General features: G+C 40.7%; 1 protein-coding gene across 3 annotated transcripts in view; it reads left to right on the forward strand.

Moving 5' to 3' along the window:
* Positions 1–2236: 2236 nt before the first annotated feature.
* CEP350 (centrosomal protein 350) overlaps positions 2237–18734 on the forward strand; it is a 144779-nt gene continuing 128281 nt past the window's right edge. For all 3 annotated transcript variants that reach the window (XM_081225068.1, XM_081225070.1, XM_081225069.1), the window contains exons 1-2: positions 2237–2600; positions 17796–17881. In XM_081225068.1, the coding sequence (XP_081081194.1) occupies positions 17809–17881 (73 nt within the window). In that variant the 5' untranslated portion in view covers positions 2237–2600; positions 17796–17808. The remainder of the gene's footprint in view (positions 2601–17795; positions 17882–18734) is intronic.

The raw sequence follows: 18734 nt of genomic DNA on the forward strand, positions 1-18734 counted from the left end.
TGGCACAGTGGTTGAGAATCTGTCTGCTAATGCAGGGGACACGGGTTCGAGCCCTGGTCTGGGAAGATCCCACATGCCGCGGAGCAACTAGGCCCATGAGCCACAACTACTGAGCCTGCGCGTCTGGAGCCTGTGCTCCACAACAAGAGAGGCCGCGATAGTGAGAGGCCCGCACACCGCGATGAAGAGTGGCCCCCGCTTGCCACAACTAGAGAAAGCCCTCGCACAGAAACGAAGATGCAACACAGCAAAAATTAATTAATTAATAAACTCCTACCCCCAGCATCTTCTTTAAAAAAAAAAAAAGGGAGCTACATTAAATACCTATTATGTGCCTAGCACTACTGGCAGGGTAACAAACCTTTCCTCATTAAGCTTCCAATCTTGTTCAGGAGATTAATTACACTCATGAAAGAGCAAACAGTACAAAACAATATACTCAGGAGCCAACCTGTAGGGTATAAACAATAGGAGTTATGGGATGTTGAAAAGGAGAGGGGTTGATGTGTTGAAGTTATTTTCAAAGTGAGGGAGAGGCCAAAGATCAGTACAAGGTATAACAGGTGGAAATCGTGCATAGGCTGATATGAGGATAGCATTACTCCCCACACAGTGACAGGAATTTTGGTGTTTTCTCTGTTGCCCAGGGGGCAGTATGGGGGTGAAAAAAATATAGTCTTTGGAGTAAGGGAGACCTCAAATTTTACATCTGCTTTTTTTTTTTTTTTTGCGGTACGCGGGCCTGTCACTGTTGTGGCCTCCCCCGTTGCAGAGCACAGGCTCCGACGCGCAGGTTCAGCGGCCATGGCTCATGGGCCCAGCTGCTCCGCGGCATGTGGGATCTTCCCGGATCGGGGCATGAACCCGTGTCCCCTGCATTGGCAGGCAGACTCCCAACCACTGCGCCACCAGGGAAGCCCTTTACATCTGCTTTTTATTGATGGTGTAATATTGGGCAAATTACTTAGCTTTTCAGCATTTTAAAAAAATGAGTATAATACTTAATCAGTTGGTTGAATAAATTCAGTAAAATAACATGAAAAGCATCTATCCCACTGCTTTACATAGAAAGGTTGGGGAAAACTTAATTAACTCTTTCCTTATGTTGTTTTTCTTGCTACCACTTGCACCACTGGGATACCCACATTTCCTGTTTTTTTCCCCCAGCACAGCTTGCTGGAGACACAGTACACATTTTACATATGTGCAGGATTTTTGTACATCCATTTACCTCCTATTCAGGCACAGCTATAGGCCCTAAGAGAGGGGGCAGTTACTGCCTCCAGCTTTTATTAAGGTCCACTCGACAAGCATTTATTGAGCACCTACAATGTTCCAGTTACTATGCTAGGCCCTGTTGGTGTATAAAGAGAAGAGAAAAAAGAGTCCTCAAGATGAGAAACAGTCTCTGGATAAATAGCTATATGAGTTCAGAAGGTGGAGGAAAGTGACGGGTGGAGGGCTTGTGTGCAGTGAGCGCCTAGCAGAAGGTGGCATTATTTGCAAAAGAGATGTCATTTAAGCTAAGCCTTGACAGGTCATAGAATTCACCATGCAGAGATTGGGGAAAGTGGATAAGGATGGTAGAAGTTATGGTGATCATAGAGTCTCTTAAAGCACAGTTATATCAATGCCAACACCTAAGGGGAGGAAACTCCGTTTTACTTGCTCTGGAGTCTTAAGCCACTAGACAGAGTGCATGCTGAACAGAATGGTAACCCTCGCGAATGAAACGGCCACAGTGCCAGCAGTGGGTAACTGCCGCAGCCGCAGAGCTGCAATTACTCTTAAACTGACTGGGGTACAGAAGATTTATTTGGACAACTGGTGAAACATCATAAACACTGAGAAGCTGCAATTTTCAGACTTCAAGCTCATCCTTGTCATAACCCCAGCTTGTTTATTTTCGGCCGGGGGTGAAACGCGTAGCCAGAAGGCCCAGTTAGATGAAAGAGGGCGGGGGGCGGGGGGTGAAGGGAAGGTCTCCGCTGCGGATCTACTTTGGCTCCTCCCAAGACCTGCAACGCTCAACCTTCGCCACACCAAACATGGCGCCCTCGCGCTTCCTCTCCTCATTTTATCTCACACACTCCTTTTGGCCACGCTTAGCATGGCCCTAACCGAAGGTTGCATTCCTCTGGAACCGACTCGGGACAGTTCTCGCGAGTTTTGCCTGGACACCACCCCCCCCAGCCCCCCCACTGCTCCCGCCCTGCTTCGCGCCGCCGCCACCGCCGCTGCCGCTGGCGCCGCTCCTCCTCCGTGTCAGTTGTTGGGCTGTAATGGCGACTGGGCCGCCGCTGCCGAAGTGACTCCCGGGCGGGGGAGCCGGGCCAGACCTGCGCCAGAGGGAACTGCAGAGAGCCGCAGCTCAGGGGGTGGCTTGCTGTGGGGGAGGGGAGGCAGCCTTTCCGCCTCTCCTTCCTTCTCTGCAGACCGGCGGATCCCGGGAGCCGGTGTGAGGCGGGCACCCGGTGCGTCCCCGGAGCGGGGAGGCCAGGCCGGGCAGCCCTGGGGCCGGTCGGGGCGGCGTCACTGCACCCTCCGCCAGGCCCCGCGGGATGCACCGTGGGGGCCGAGGGCGGAGGCGACACTCTCAGGTGAGCTGCGGGAGGACCTGGCTGGGACCGCGGATGCTCGCTTAGCCTTCGCTGCCTCTGTCCGCGGTCCCGGGTCCGCGGCGGCGGCGGGGGAGGCGGGGCGGGGCGCCAGGAGCCCTGGCCCAGTCTGGCCTCCCCCTCGAGGAGCCTCCCTGGGTCCTAGGCTTTGCTAGGAGGGCCATTCTGAGACCTAGGTTTCAGGTCCCACCGGTGCCTGCGGTAGACGGGATTTCCTTCCTTACCTGCCAGTGCTTGTCCCCCCTCCCTCGCCCCTCCTCTCTTCTGCAAAAGGTGTGAGATACCTCTCGCCCTTGCTCTCCGGAGAAGTGTCCCTTCTTCATTTGGATATCAGGCATATTTTGGGAAATTCCGGGGAACTGGCTCCAGTGGCAAGGATGACTAGTTTCTGTTCCTTTTTGGTGGGGATAAACATTTTCAAGCATAGGGAAAACTTTGATCTTCTCCTCTGGCAGCTGCTGAATGTAGTCTGTCCATTTATTCACAAGTGTTGTAGGGGGAGATTTAAAAAGCTTGTACGCTTTGAAAGTTGTCAGTATTTTCCCCTGCCCTCTTTGAAGTGTAGCCTAACATGCTAAATGATATTTAGCTAATGTCACAAATGTGGGTTGGAATTTGGCTGGCTTTTCGGATAGGAAGTTGCACATAGGTATAGATTTTGATGTGGTTTTTGTGTAGCAGCAAATCTTCCATAAAGGAAAAAACACGTTGTCAGGAATAGTGATCAGTATCCACGTCTGTACTTCACCTGATTGTTTTGTTTTGATGGTGATCCTCGTTTTGAATTTGGAAAAGTCGTTAATGGTTATGTTGCCATGTTAACGATACCTCCTCCAGCCCTGTATTTTAAGGGTTTTTAAAGGACGGCTATTTTAGGCAGACCTAGTAAGAACTTGAAAAGGTTTGTGGAGCAATTAAAATACTCTCCATTTAAAAAATTTCTTAGTTTAAAATATTGTGTTTAAACAAGGCAATGTGCTGCTAATAACATGAGATTGTGACTTTGGGGGATTGGTTGTTAGACCTATGGTAGAAGTTGCTTTAAGCCCATGGGTATGTAATAATTAGTTTTGGTGTGCTAAATTTACAAACTCCATTCAGTGTAATAAAATAAATCTGAACCATTGAACCGTCATTGCATTGCATTTAAGATACTTTAATCAGTTAGATAAACATCAAGCTAGAATACATTGTATGTGTGGATAAATACATATGTATCTCAACTTTTCATAGTGAGTAGCACGGCTTGTGTTTGTAATAATGGTGAGTTATAATGTGTAAACAATTTGATACGTATGTGGAAGAATTTCTCTGATTCTCTGAGATATATTGGTGCGTAGTGTTATGTAAGAGCATTAATACTTGAACAGCCAGCCTCCTGTGGGGTAATCAATTTATGAGTTATGAAGTTTAGAATTTTTTTCTAATGGTCTGATTGCTAGTCTTTTGCCCATTTTATAACACTTTTACCATATCATGGACAGAAGAAAGGAGATGAAGTCCCTATCTAACGAATTTTGTTGTTTGTTAAACAGCTGTAAGTTATAGTGGGAGCAAAAAGAAACTGCTGTCTAAAATAACTTACATCATTTTTTGGTGTGCCTCTACATAAATTATTTAGTCCTCATAGCAATTTTGTGAGGTAGATTTGACAAATGTCCTTATTTTGCAGTTGTGGAAATCGACAAGGAATAAATAAATGAACAAGGAAGTTCATTTATTTATGTGAATGATGGTCTTATTTCCACAGATGATCTAAGACTTTAAAATTTTGTCTTTATTTTTATTGAGGTATAATTGACATACTGGTTTCAGGCGTGTAGCGTGATTCGATCTTTGTATTTATTGCGAAGTGATCACGTCTAGGTAACGTCATAGAATTAGTTTTATTTAAAATTGAATATTAATATAGATACTGCTGGCATTTGGTTTTTTAAAATCTGAAAGATTGTGACAAGCCGCTAGTTCCTTACGTGGATAACTGTCGGTACTTTAAAAACATTAGTATTTTCATAGCATTATGTTAATTAGTAACAAGCCATGAATTATTGTAGTGAATTGCTGTACTGCTATATGTACTTTTTGCTTGAACAGTGTTCTTCAGAAGTTGTAGTTAATTTGTCGTCTCTCATTTTGTTTGGATACTCAGAGTTCTGTCATCCTTAGTACTTCAAATTGTTTGTATTCTTGGTTAACTAAAACAAATATTCAAGCCACATGGTCAGCAGCATAACTGAAAAGTAGGGACATCTTGGTGATTTTATTATAGAATTGATGATTTAAAAAGTTAACTTGCCATCTATACTTGTGATTGCTATTTTTGCCTTGTGGGGCAAGTCGTGAAGTAATTTTCTTTATTGACTTCTTTTTACAAAGTCAATTTCTAGTGTCACAAATCACTCTAAAAACCTGAATAATCAAAAGATTGCATAGGTTTTTTTGCATTAATATTTTTGTTCGTTATCACAAGTATAACTTCACATTTGCTGGTGGTTACTTTGGGTTATTCTTTGCCTTTCTCATCTAGTGTGTAAGTTCCATGATGGCAGAGATTGTCTACTAACTGTTGTGCACCCAGTGCCTAGCACATAGTAAAATAGTCAATAAATATTGGCTGAATAAATTGACTAGAGAGTGGTCTTGGCATAGTATTTAAACAAAACAAAACACTAGTTCATGGTTCCTAGGCACACATCAACTCTTCTTAGGAATATAGTCCATAGATAAAGTCAAGTTTGCTAGGTAGCAGGGGAATGACAGTCTGGGATTAAAAAGCTGAGAATAAGCCACAGGTAGATCCTGAAAGCTTTATTGACTATTTTAATGATTTGCTTAGATGTTCTGGCAATAGTTATTGTAATTTAAAGAAAATGGAAGCTTTAAGACCCTGACCTGTTATACTAGTACTATAATTATAGGTTTGTAATAATTTTAAGTCTCCTTTAATTACAGCATTGGGAGTTTTAAATCTTAAAAGCTAGCTAGTCCAATTCCCACGTTTTATATGTAAGTAAACAGAGTTCATATGGAGGAAATATCTCACCCATAGTTGATTTCATAACTGGATGAAGACTCTACTGTACAGCTGTGAAGTCTACATTTGTTTAATATGAAGATAATTATCAAATCAGAGGATAATTGTGAACAACCGGCAATCTCTTCTATGTAAGTGTTAACTAAAAACTCAGAAAAACAGGCCTCACTTTTCATGAATCAAATATGTATTTATTTATTTTTGGCTGTGTTGGATCTTCGTTGCTGCGCGCGGGCCTTCTCTGGTTGGCAGTGAGCGGGGGCTACTCTTCGTTGTGACGCGCGGGCTTCTCATTGCGGTGGCTTCTCTTGTTGCGGAGCATGGGCTCCAGGCGCATGGGCTTCAGTAGTTGTGGCACGTGGGCTCAGTAGTTGTGGCTTCTGGGCTCTAGAGTGCAGGCTCAGTAGTTATGGCACACGGGCTTAGTTGCTCCGTGGCATGTGGGATCTTCCCGGACCAGGGCTAAACCCGTGTCCCCTGCAGTGACAGGTGGGTTCTTAACCGCTGCGCCACCAGGGAAGCCCCCCGAAATATTTTTTAACCTAAATATGAATCTCAAACTTCTCCTCTGTCATTGGGACTATAAATTGATACAACTGTTTCTGGAAGGAAATTTGGTATCACCTATCAAAATTAAAAGTGCACATATTCTTTGATAAAATCATTTCATTTTTAGGAGTTTACCTTACAGAAATTTTAACACAAGAGCACTAGAACAAATCTATAAGGATCTTCATTTTAGCATTATTACAAATAAATGTCTACAACATTTATAAGTAACAAAAAAAATCCTAAATGTTTGTTGGTAGGGGAATAGTTAAAATTACAGTATATTTATGCTGTGACATACAATGCACTTGTTAATAGATTGAAGGATAGATATATTTACTTGATGAGAAGTAGCTGAGTGTTTCTTTGAGCACAGGGACCATGCAGCCAACTTTCTGGGTTCAAATCCTAACCATTTATTAGCTCTGACCATTAGCAGGTTACTTAAACTCATCTATAAAGTGGATATAATTATAGTTCTCACCTGACAGGGCTGTTGTGAGAATTAAATGAGTTAATATTTAAGCCCTAAGTAAGTACCACATAGGTGTTTGTAATTATTATTATGTTCTGACAAGGAAGAATGTTCATGATATAATATTGAGTGAAAAAAATAAGTTGCACTACACTGTGCACTATGATTCAGTGTTAAAACAAACACATAGGCAAAGAAATGTAGTTTGATTTTGTTTTGATTTTGTATGTGCATAGGAAGGGCTCTGTAAGGATAGACATTAAACTATTAGCTGTGTTTATCACTGGGAGACTGGAGGACTTTCCTTTTTTCTTTACTTTAGGCACTTTTGTGTTGTTTATTGTAAGTGGCATCATTTTTGAAACTTTTTTCTGAAAAAGAAAATATCGAGGCAGAATTTTTCTACTATTATACAGTCACATAATGTAGTTTTTTTTTTTTTTTTAGATGTTGGGGGTAGGATTTTTTATTAATTAATTTATTTATTTTTGCGGTGTTGCGTCTTCATTTCTGTGTGAGGGCTTTCTCTAGTTGTGGCAAGCGGGGGCCACTCTTCATCGCGGTGCGCGGGCCTCTCACTATCGCGGCCTCTTGTTGCGGAGCACAGGCTCCAGACGCGCAGGCTCAGTAGTCGTGGCTCACGGGCCCAGTTGCTCCGCGGCATGTGGGATCCTCCCAGACCAGGGCTCGAACCCGTGTCCCCTGCATTAGCAGGCAGACTCTCAACCACTGCGCCACCAGGGAAGCCCACATAATGTAGTTTTGAATATAGTTTTTCAGAGAGCTACAGAGTATCACATGATTAGATTCTGTTTCAAAACTTTTGTTGATGGAAGGTTAAAATTAATCTATGAAAGTTCCTGATGAATGTATTTATTTTTATTCTAGCTTTGTGACCTTACGTCTTATTTCTTAATTTACAAAGTAAGCACATAGGCTAGATCAGTGTTTTGTAAACCCAGCATCCCCAGACCGTGCCATGAGGTACCTGGGAGCACCATAGTAAACTCACATGGGCACTGTTGAATATTTTTAAATTTTTGAGGGAAACTGTAATATTTGACAACTGTGGGTTATCTGTGGGATATTTGACGTCTGTGAGACCACTGCTTAAACTATTAGTTTGAGGTACTGTGCATGAGATTCTGCCACATTCCTTTCAATGACAGTTATGTCTTCAAAAAGCTAGGTTTTGGGGGTTGCTGTGATGAAAAGAAAGTTCTGTGCAGAAATCAGTGTGAAACAGTAAATGAAAGTGGCCGTGTCCAAAGTGATTTCAAGGTCTGAGAAATTATGTAATGTCTTTTAGGTGCACACATCCCATTAATAAGTAATTGTGGTTATTTAGTAATTAAAAGATTTCTTTTAATTCATATGTATTTTTCAAGCTGCTACTAAGTTGTTAGGACATAAATACTTACTAGGCTATATGGACCTAACTACCTACTAATGGAACTGTTAGGTATTTTTTTGGCCTGTGGGCACTATGAAAAAATTACTGAGACACTAAGGGTTCTGTGAACTGAGAAAGCTTAACCTCTTGAACTCTTTGACTAGGACACCTACAGTAAAAAATAGATTTTCCATGGGAACATAATATACATAGATATGTATATATCTATATATAAAATGAAATGAAAGTTTCACTTAAAAAATACCCTTGCTGCTTTCAATACACCCTGATATTTTCAATTCAGTTTTATTTGGTTTCATTAAAAAATGCAGGCTCTAACGTACCAGATTGATTCTTTTTGATCTACTACATGGTACCATTACTACATATTTGAAAAACATGAGACTAGATGACCCCTAACTTCCAGCTCTAATATGCTTTGTTCTCTGATTAGTTATAAATGAAGTTGGACTACACTTAAACAATATAGATGCATCTCTGAAAAGTTATGTAGATGCTACGCTTGCTTGTATGATGAATCATTTAAAATTCTATAGAGAAATAATGGTGTAAAGGAGATCTTTTTATAGATGGAAGGATATTTTTGCAACCAGAAGAATCGGATTTATCTTTGATAAATTTGAGGTTAGGTGATTTTTTAAAAAGTTAACCACTTAAAGTTTTTGTTGTTGTTGTAAGTGGACTTGTAAAAGCTCCTTTGGAATCATGGTGTCTCTCCCTTTTAAAAACTAGATTGATTGATTGATTTTGTAAAACCTACATCCTACTTTCCTTAAGCAACCATGTTTGTTTGCTTATTTACTTTCGGCTGTGTTGGGTCTAGCTGCTGCATGCAGGCTTTTTCTAGTTGTGGTGCGCGGGCTTCTCATTGCGGTGGCTTCTATTGTTGTGGAGCGTGGGCTCTAGGCTCCCTGGCTTCAGTAGTTGTGGCACGTGGTCTCAGTAGTTGTGGCTTGTGGGCTGTAGAGCGCAGGCTCAGTAGTTGTGGCTCGCGGGCTCTAGAGCATAGGCCCAGTAGTTGTGGCGCGCGGGCTTAGTTGCCCCGTGGCATGTGGGATCTTCCTGGACCGGGGCTCGAACCCATGTCCCCTGCATTGGCAGGTGGATTCTTCACCACTGCGCCACCAGGGAAGTCCCTAAAAACTAGATTTAAAAATCATTCATGAGGGCCTCCCTGGTGGCGCAGTGGTTGAGAGTCCGCCTGCCGATGCAGGGGATGCGGGTTCGTGCCCCGGTCTGGGAGGATCCCATGTGCCGCGGAGCGGCTGGGCCCGTGAGCCATGGCCGCTGGGCCTGCGCGTCCGGAGCCTGTGCTCCGCAACGGGAGAGGCCACAACAGTGGGAGGCCCGCATACCGCAAAAAGAAAAAAAAAAAAAAAAAAAAAAAAAATCATTCATGAGTAATAGCACTGGCTTCATTTAACTGGCTTCATTTCATTCATGATTTTCATGTCTAAATCTATAAAATAAGAGTATTTTTTTAAAGAATTTCTTTTTAGTTTTGGGCTTATTTTAAAACATAACATGCATATGTATACGTATAACTATTATTTTGCTTATTGTTTTTTTACATGTTACCATGAAAGAAATTTTTTGCTTACCAGTGGTTAACCTCTTCATATTATATGAAATACCTGTGGGTTTTTTTTGCCCTGTTTGCATTTGAGAATTGGATTCTGAGATTTATCAATGGGACAGTCATTCAGCAGACAGGTCTGTAGCACCTAGTGGGTGCTGTGTACTGTGCATGGACTAGGGATATAAAGAGGAATAAAACATCATCCCCACAGTGACATGTAAGAGACAGATATGTAAATAAATAGTATGGAGGTGGGGAGGTAAGAGGAAAGATAAAGTGGGAGCAACTATACAGCGGCTTCAAGTGAAAGAAAAAGTTGTTATATTTGTTTCCTTAACAGCCTCTAAATTAGCTAAGTTATTGAATGTTGAAGGAAACTTCTCAAAATTACTTTTCCTTGTTTTTTTCCTCAAAACGTGATAAATGTATCTGCTTTTAAAAATTCGAAAACATATCCACTGGAAAATCTGCTTCCTTTCTTAGATCCTCAGTCCCTCTCCGCAGAGTTAACCAGTGTTAACAGTTTCTTCTGTGTCAGGGAAGCTTTTGTAGTGAAAATTTTTGGGACAAAAAATAATCCTGACTTGCACTATAAGACACATTTATAAGGATATATTCCTTGAAATTAATTTAGAAGAGTAAATATTCAGGATAACTAGATAGAGGGTAAACAAAGTATAGGCTCCTATTTTTAGGTTTTTTTAAGTAAAAGACTAGAGGTACCTTTAATCAGGCTCTAGTTTAGCTCTTCATTTCATATCAGTGGGGGACATTGTGTTCTTTGTGATCCCTATCCAGTTTCCTATACACCAGAGGCCAAGCTGGTGCCAGATGTTATAGTTTCTTCTGGGTTTCCTGGATTATAGGAGGTCATTCTTAATTGTTAAAAGTAGTTGTTGAGGTTTGTATTTTATATGTAAAAAGAGGTGAGGCTAATTCTCAGGTCATTTGTTTTTGTATCCCATATTATGGGAGTATTGGTTATTCTGAGAATTCACATGGAACAGTGTAGTAGGTCTGTTTTAGAGCTGGAATGTTTTCCACTTTTCCTAGCCTGGTCCCTACTAAATTTGTCCATTTTATATTGAGACTAGATAGTATGACTGTTGCAGGGTTGTTTCTTTTCAACCTTTCAGGCATAGATGGTTGTTACATCGGGTCTGATAAAGATGAGAGAACAGAAGCAAAGTTATGGAAAATAACTCTGGGAGAGCCAGAACAAAGTCGTTTCTTTCATTTTTTTATCGCCAGTACCTGCACATAGTAGGAGCCCAATAAATAATTGAGCTGAATAAGTCTATGTGACTGAATGAGAGCGCTGTCAATAAATGTGAAAGGAAAATTTGCTGCTAGAAGATACTTGAGAATTGGCTATTTCAAAATGTCATATCTTATTTGTATATACATATGATAGGTATAGATCAGAGTTTGTCAGACTTCTTGGTGTCAAGGAGACACTTTATATACTCTTCTTTTTTTTTTTTAATTTTATTTATTTATTTTTGGCTGCATTGGGTCTTTGTTGCTGCGCGAGGGCTCTCTCTAGTTGCGGCGAGCGGGGGCCCCTCTTCATCGCAGTACGCGGGCCTCTCACTGTTGTGACCTCTCCCGTTGCGGAGCACAGGCTCCAGACGCGCAGGCTCAGTAGCTGTGGTTCACGGGCCCAGTTGCTCTGCAGCATGTGGGATCTTCCCAGACCAGGGCTCAAACCCGCGTCCCCTGCATTAGCAGGCAGATTCTCAACCACTGCGCCACCAGGGAAGCCCTATATACTCTTGAGTTATTGAAAACTCAAAGAGCTTTTATGTGGACTATATCTGTTGATATTTGTTGTATTAGAAACTTTAAACATATTTATTAGTTTATTTAAAATAACCATAAACTGTATCATATTAATACACAATTTTAAAAATAAAAAATAACTATATTTTCCAAAACAAAAACAATTTAGTGAGAGAGTGGCATTGTTTGACATTTTTCAAATCTTTATAATGCCTGGCTTAATAGAAGACATCTGGATTCTCATATCTGCTTCTGTATTCAATCTGTTGTGATATCATATGTCATGGAGCCTTTGGGAAACTCCACTATACACACTCCCAAGAGAATGAGAGTGAAAAAGACAAATAATGTCTTAATATTATCATGGAAATAGTTTTGATTTTAAAGACATTCTTGAAAGGGTCTCATAGACCCTCAAGGATGCCTGGACCACGCTCTGAGAATTGGTGGTATAGATTATTAAATTCAAAGGGGAAAAGGATCTTAGAGGTCATATAGTATAATCAATCATCTCTTGAGGATATTTCTTGCTTGTGCAACTGGAGTGTGATAGGGAATACCTCAAGTTTGTTTTTTGGGAATAAGCATGACTTGGCTTTTGGAGATGATGAGTTTGATGTGTCTTTGAGATTTCTGAATAAGCAGTTGGTTATGTGGGTTAGGTTATCAGAGATAAGATCTGACCGTAGTTTCAGAAACCAGTAACACAGGATCTATATCACTGTCTTGCACTTTGCCTACTTACTATACTGCGAACTTAATTTTCAGAAAGCCTAAGAATACTTTTCTTATTTGTGTGACTCAAGAGTTTTATTTTAGTGACCATTTTACAGTGAGTTTAACTGGCATCTTGTAGAGAAACAAGTTGTTTCATGTAAAAGTCAAAGCATAAATGAACAATACTGCTTTGTTCAGACTAAAGTCGGATATCACAAGAACTAAAAAAGAACCTATATTTAACAGGGTTCTATTTGCATCATGTAAAATACAAATAAAAGCTCCAGACAATGGCTCAGAATATAAAAATGGCTTATGTGTGCGTATGGGAAGGAGAGGGCTGCAAAAGCAGTGGGGAGTGGTGGTGCGGGAGGGACAGACAGCTAACTTCTAAAAGTTAGCTAAGGCTGACTCTAATTTGCCACAGAGAATGGAAACACAGTTTCACTAAAGCTATGATAAATGATATAAAAAGAATCCAGTTAAAAGTGATATAAATAAAAAGCAGGAACACCTATAAATCAAGTAAAGATGCAACTTCATAAAACTATTTACTTGCTAGCAAACATAAAGCCAACAAGGAGTCCACACTTCATGAATCACCAAAATATTCACCTCATAAGAGAAGTACAAAGGCTCAGAGAAAACTAACCAGAGCTGAGAAATTGCCCTCTTATTATGTAGGCTAAGAGTTCATAAATAGGGAGAATGGAAAAAGAACAGAAAAAGTAACTTTTAGAGGAAAGGAACTATAAGAATACTTCGCCTGTTTCAAGATTTCCTCGCCTCCAGGTTCTCTCAAGAAACTTCAACCATCAATTATATTTTCTCTCCTGTATCTCTAGCCTCCTCCCCTCCCTGAGATTCTTCCTATCAGCATTTATACTTAATCGATTAAGCCTTCTTACTTAAAACAAACACAAAAAAACCTCAATCCCACACCCTCCTCCATTACTGCTCTCTTTTTCCTTCACAAACTTCTCAAAAAAATTGGTTGAATACATTCAGTTTCCACTTAGAAGATACTTTTCAGTCATTCTTCAAACAATCACAGTGTGGGCCTCTGCCTCTGCCTCTGTCTCTGTCTCTGTCTCTCTTTCTCCCGGTCGGTCTCTAGCGCTCTTTCGCTAGCTCTCCCCCACACCCCTGCTCTTCCTCCCCTTCTTTATCTCTTGCTTCCCCTCTCCTCTCTTTCTTTCTCTCTGTCTCCCTCTCTGTTTCTCTCTCTCTCTCTCTCTCTCTCCCTCTCTCCCCCTCTCCCCCTCCCTCCCTCCCTCCCTCCCTCCCTCCCTCCTCCCTCTTTCTCCTCTCTCTCCCTCGGAACATCGTTTGTCCTCTCCCACGACGGATGAATGCAGACAGACAGACGGGAGTCTCGCCCCCCCCCCACGCACACACCCCCCCCACACCCCAAGTGAGAGGAGACGCCGGACATCCTTGGGGTCGCACACAGCCTCCGTGGCTCTTCTGTGTTGCCAGGCTCCCTGGCCTTCACCGGCCCCGCCCCCAATGAAGTTGCAGCCTCTTTTCATAGTATAAATGCTGTGAGAAGATTAGCTTTTCAAAAAATAAAATTCTCCCTGCCTTGCCTTCTCAGGGACACCATGAAAAAAAAAAAAAAAAACAATCACAGTGTGGTTGCCACCCCCATTTCTCCACATTTAGCTCTCACTAAAATCACCAAAGACCTCTTTATCTCTAAACCTAATGGGCATTTTCAAATAACAAGCCCTCAACCTGCTTGGCCTTTTGGCAGCATGTTTGACCACTCTCTTGAAATACTCTTTTCCCTTGGCTTCCATACACTACACTCTGATTTCCACTTCCTCTCTACTTCTCTTTCTCAATTTCCTTTGCTAGCTAGTCCTTCTCTTTTAAATCTTGAGGTGCAAGAGGGTTTGACCTTGGGCTCTTTTCTTCTCGAAAACTATACTTTCTCCCTGGGTAACCTCACCTATGCCCAAGGCTACCATCTGTACCATCTATATGCCAATGACTGCCATTATATGAATGACCATTAGAGGCTTTCAGAGGTTTGAGAGAGAGAGAGATCTAGGTTTAATTTCCAGTTCTGACTCTTATTACCTGAATGACCTTGGACTAGTTCCATAGTCTGTCTGATACTTTCTTGATCAGTACAATGAATATAGGGATAGTTGCCTCATGAGATTGGAAATAGTGTCTGGAAAACAGTATAGCCCTTGGCTCACATAGAAGAAACACGGAAAATATTAGCTATGATTATTACCTATTAACTGCCCTCATGGTCATGCCCAAGAGTGTTAAGAGGTCTGTAATTTTGGCTTCTGGTTTAAAATAATTGTTGTCTTTTTTTTTTTTTTTTTGGCTGCTTTGAGTCTGTTGCTGCGCACGGGCTTTCTCTAGTTGTGGTGAGCGGGGGCTACTCTTCATTGCAGTACGTGGGCTTCTCATTGCAGTGGCTTCTCTTGTTGCAGAACAAGGGCTGTAGGCGCGCAGGCTTCAGTAGTTGTGGCACGTGGGCTCAGTAGCTGTGGCGCGTGGGCTCTAGAGTGCAGGCTCAGTAGTTGTGGTGCACAGGCTTAGTTGCTCTGTGGCATGTGGGAATCTTCCCGGACCAGGGCTCAAACCCGTGTCCCCTGCATTGGCAGGCAGATTCTTAACCACTGCACTACCACGGAAGCCTGCATTTATTTTAGTTTTAAAGTGAAGTTTGCCCAAAGAAAACTTTTGTCATATCACTGACAGATTATTTAGTAATGTAGAATAACTCATGTTCGTTTAGTTATCACTTGACACTTGCCTAGACCAAAGTATCTTTGTGAGAAGGAGAGTAAAGTGAGTTAATTTTTTTAACTGTGTTGGTAGCTGATTAAAGCTTTTATGGTTAGAAAATTTTTTTCTCATTACAAAAAAACTTTATGTTTTATGAAGTAGTGTACTTCTCATACATATAAAACACAAGTTGAATCCAGGTACCCTGTTCGAAGCAGTCTACAGGAACCATCTTTTCGCATATGCATTGCCGCTAGAGATTGGAATATGCACAGTGTTGGTTACATACAATAAAGTCTGATTAATTAACCTTTATTTTTAATAATTCATATGTCATAGAATACAAGTCAATCAGAAAATTACTTTCAGTAAAATTTCGCTACCAGATAACAAAATGCAGTCATTAAGAATCTATATGATAGATACCAAATAATAATTAAGAACCCAATTTTCTTGCTGAGTTGGACTTAAATAAAATCTTCACTTAATCTTTGGAAGAATAGCTCTTTGTCATTAATTTTTGTTTTATTTTTTTTGGAATTTTATTTAATTTTTATGCAGCAGGTTCTTATTAATTATCTATTTAATACATATTAGTGTATATATGTCAATCCCAATCTCCCAATTCATTCCACCACCCCCCACCCCTGCTTTCCCCCCTTGGTGTCTGTACATTTGTTCTCTACAATATGATTAGAAAAATTTTTAACTATTGGCATATTTGTTGATTTTAGATTTTCTACTACCCCTGTCTGTTTTTAAAAACCTAGATTGACTTTTCTTAGAGTCGTATTATCTATGAAAATTTGTATTTTTAGAACATTTTTGAAATTTTTTTCTGAGAAATTTATAAACCAGGATTGTTTACTATAGGTGAAAATAACTCCCTTAAAATTAATTATACCTTTAGTTTTACATGTTTGGACTTTAGTAGGTAGGCTTTTCCTTTTCTTAAATTAAATTAGGGTCTTTAATATTCACCATATTGAACTGCCTTTACAGACATTGAAGAAAATTATTTTTATCAAATATGACAAAGGTTTAATACATTTATAATGTAAGAACTCAGCAAATCAATAAGAAAAACTTTAATATCCTGGTAGGTAAGTGGGCAAAGGACAAGAAAAGATAATTCACAGATGAAGAACTTAGATTAAGTTCTATGGCGGAATGTTTAGTCCTGCTAGCAATCTAGTAAATTCAAATTAAAGCAACCATATTCTTCCCTAATAGGAATATAATTAATATTCCTTAGTAATCAGCAAAAGTAAAAAGCATAGTTAATATTAAAATATATTAATGAAACTGTTGGGTTCATGTTATTGTAAATTGGAAAACAGTTCAACATTGGATCTCTAGAGTAGCATGTTCTGTACATTCGTTAGTTCAGTTTTAGCACACTTTGTAGATCCTGTTCTAGATAACTGATCCAAATGAGCATTAATGTACACAAATATGTTCATTTCAGTGTTATTTATAATAGAGAAATTGAGACATAATACTGTATTGATAATCTCTTGCTGGCTAACTCCACTTCCAGGATAGTTCACTCATATGGCTGTAGGCAGGAAGCCTCAAGTTTTTTTTTGCCACATGGACCTCTTCATAGGGCTGCTTGACTGTCCTCATGACATGGCAGCTGGATCCTTAAGAGAGAGGGAGAGAGAACAAGCAATGCCTTTTATGACTTAGTCTTGAAAGTCACACTGTCACTTCCACCACATTTGATTTGTTAAAAGTGAACCACTAAGTCCAGCCTACATTCAACGAGAGGAAAATTAAGCTCCTCTTCTTTTTAAAAAAAATTTATTTATATTTTATTTATTTATCTATTTTTGGCTGCATTGGTTCTTCGTTGCTACGCACAGTCTTTCTCTAGTTGCGGCGAGTGAGGGCTAGTCTTCGTTGCAGTGTGCAGGCTTCTCATTGCGGTGGCTTCTCTTGTTGTGGAGCACAGGCTCTAGGTGCGCAGGTTTCAGTAGTTGTGGAATGCGGGCTCAGTAGTTGTGGCGCACGGGCTTTGTTGCTCCACGGCATGTGGGATCTTCCTGGACCAGGGCTCAAACCCATGTCCCCTCCATTGGCAGGTGGATTCTTTCTTTTTTTAATTTTTAAAAAATATTTATTTATTTTTGGCTGTGTTGGGTCTTCATTATTGTGTGCAGGCTTTCTCTAGTTGCGGTGAGCGGGGGGCTACTCTCCGTTGTGGTGCGCGGGCTTCTTGTTGTGGTAGTTTCTCTTGTTGAGGAGCACAGGCTCTAGGCACGCAGGCTTCAGTAGTTGTGGTACGCAGCCTCAGTAGTTGTGGCTTGAGGCCTCTAGAGTGCAGGCCCAGTAGTTGTGGCACATGGGCTAAGTTGCTCTGCGCCGTGTGAGATCTTCCCGGACCAGGGCCCGAATCCATGTCCCCTGTATTGGCAGGCAGATCCTTAACCACTGGGTCACCAGGGAAGCCCATGATACAATTTTTTTTTGTGTGTGTGTGGTTCGCGGGCCTCTCACTGTTGGGGCCTCTCCCACTGCGGAGCACAGGCTCCGGACGCGCAGGCTCAGCGGCCATGGCTCACGGGCACAGCCGCTCTGCAGCATGTGGGATCTTCCCGGACCGGGGCACAAACCCGCATCCCCTGCATCGGCAAGCGGACTCTCAACCACTGCGCCACCAGGGAAGCCCACATGATACAATTTTTAATGGTTTAGTTTTCCAAGCAAAAATAAAGTTATTAGATTATCAGGAACTCTTAAGAAAATACAGATACAACTTTTAGAGATGATAAAATTCTTTTCTGACTTTCATGAAAGGCAAGATAGGGCATTTCCTTTACTAATATTATAATTCTGATTTTCAGTGAATGCTGATGATGTGATTGCAGGTAAATTGGCAGGATGAGGAGCAGCAAATCAAAAGAGGTGCCTTTACCAAATCCAAGGAACTCTCAAAGCATGGATACTGTTCAAGGTATGATTTGGTTTTTTTTGAAACTGAACTTAATGACTTGTTTAGGTCATGTGCCTAAAATTCTGGGCTATTCAGTAAATGAAAATTATCCATATGCTTTGATTTATAACAAGTGGATAAATAATTTTTAAAATTCAATTTTGTTTTAAATATACAAGATACCTTATATTCAAAGGCACCCAATAGTAAACTGTTTTGTAAGGGAAAACATCCTTTTTAAAAATGAATCAGTATATGTAAAATTAGTTATATACAATATCTTACAAATTCTGACTTAATGTTAATAAATATCATACAGCTCCCAATATAGTTAGAAATCTGTAGTACACAGATAACAAAAACAATAGTCTCATTGAACTCTTTTTTTTTTTTTTAAGTGATGCATTGGGGGTAACTTTAATTTAGGGCATGATATTTTTTGAGGGACGTTGACAAACTGGAGTATATCTGGAGCAAGATTATTGGGTTTGTGAGGGATCTGGATATCACGTCACATGAGGGGCATTTGGAGGAGATGAAAATAGTTATCCTAGAGAAGGATGACTCAAGGGAAATATATAGACTTAAACTCTTTGAAGGGCTGTTATCTGAAAGACTAAATAGATGTTACCTTGTTTCTACTAGTAGATTGAAGTCTGGAGTAGTTTTCCAGTCTTTTCGTATCATAATATGAAATGCAGTGCAATACTATATTTTGTATTTGTTCAGCTCATTGGGATAAACTGAGGATACTTTTAAACTGAGGATGCTTATTGTTAGAGATGTCTGATGGAGTATAGGTGGTGGGGGGGTGTTAGTCCAGTTGTCCTAAGGACTAGTGGGATCAGTGTCTAATACAACTAAACCTTATATT

The sequence above is a fragment of the Mesoplodon bidens genome, assembly GCF_964165515.1.
Source record: "Mesoplodon bidens genome assembly, chromosome: 2".
Taxonomy (NCBI): Eukaryota; Metazoa; Chordata; class Mammalia; order Artiodactyla; family Ziphiidae; genus Mesoplodon; species Mesoplodon bidens.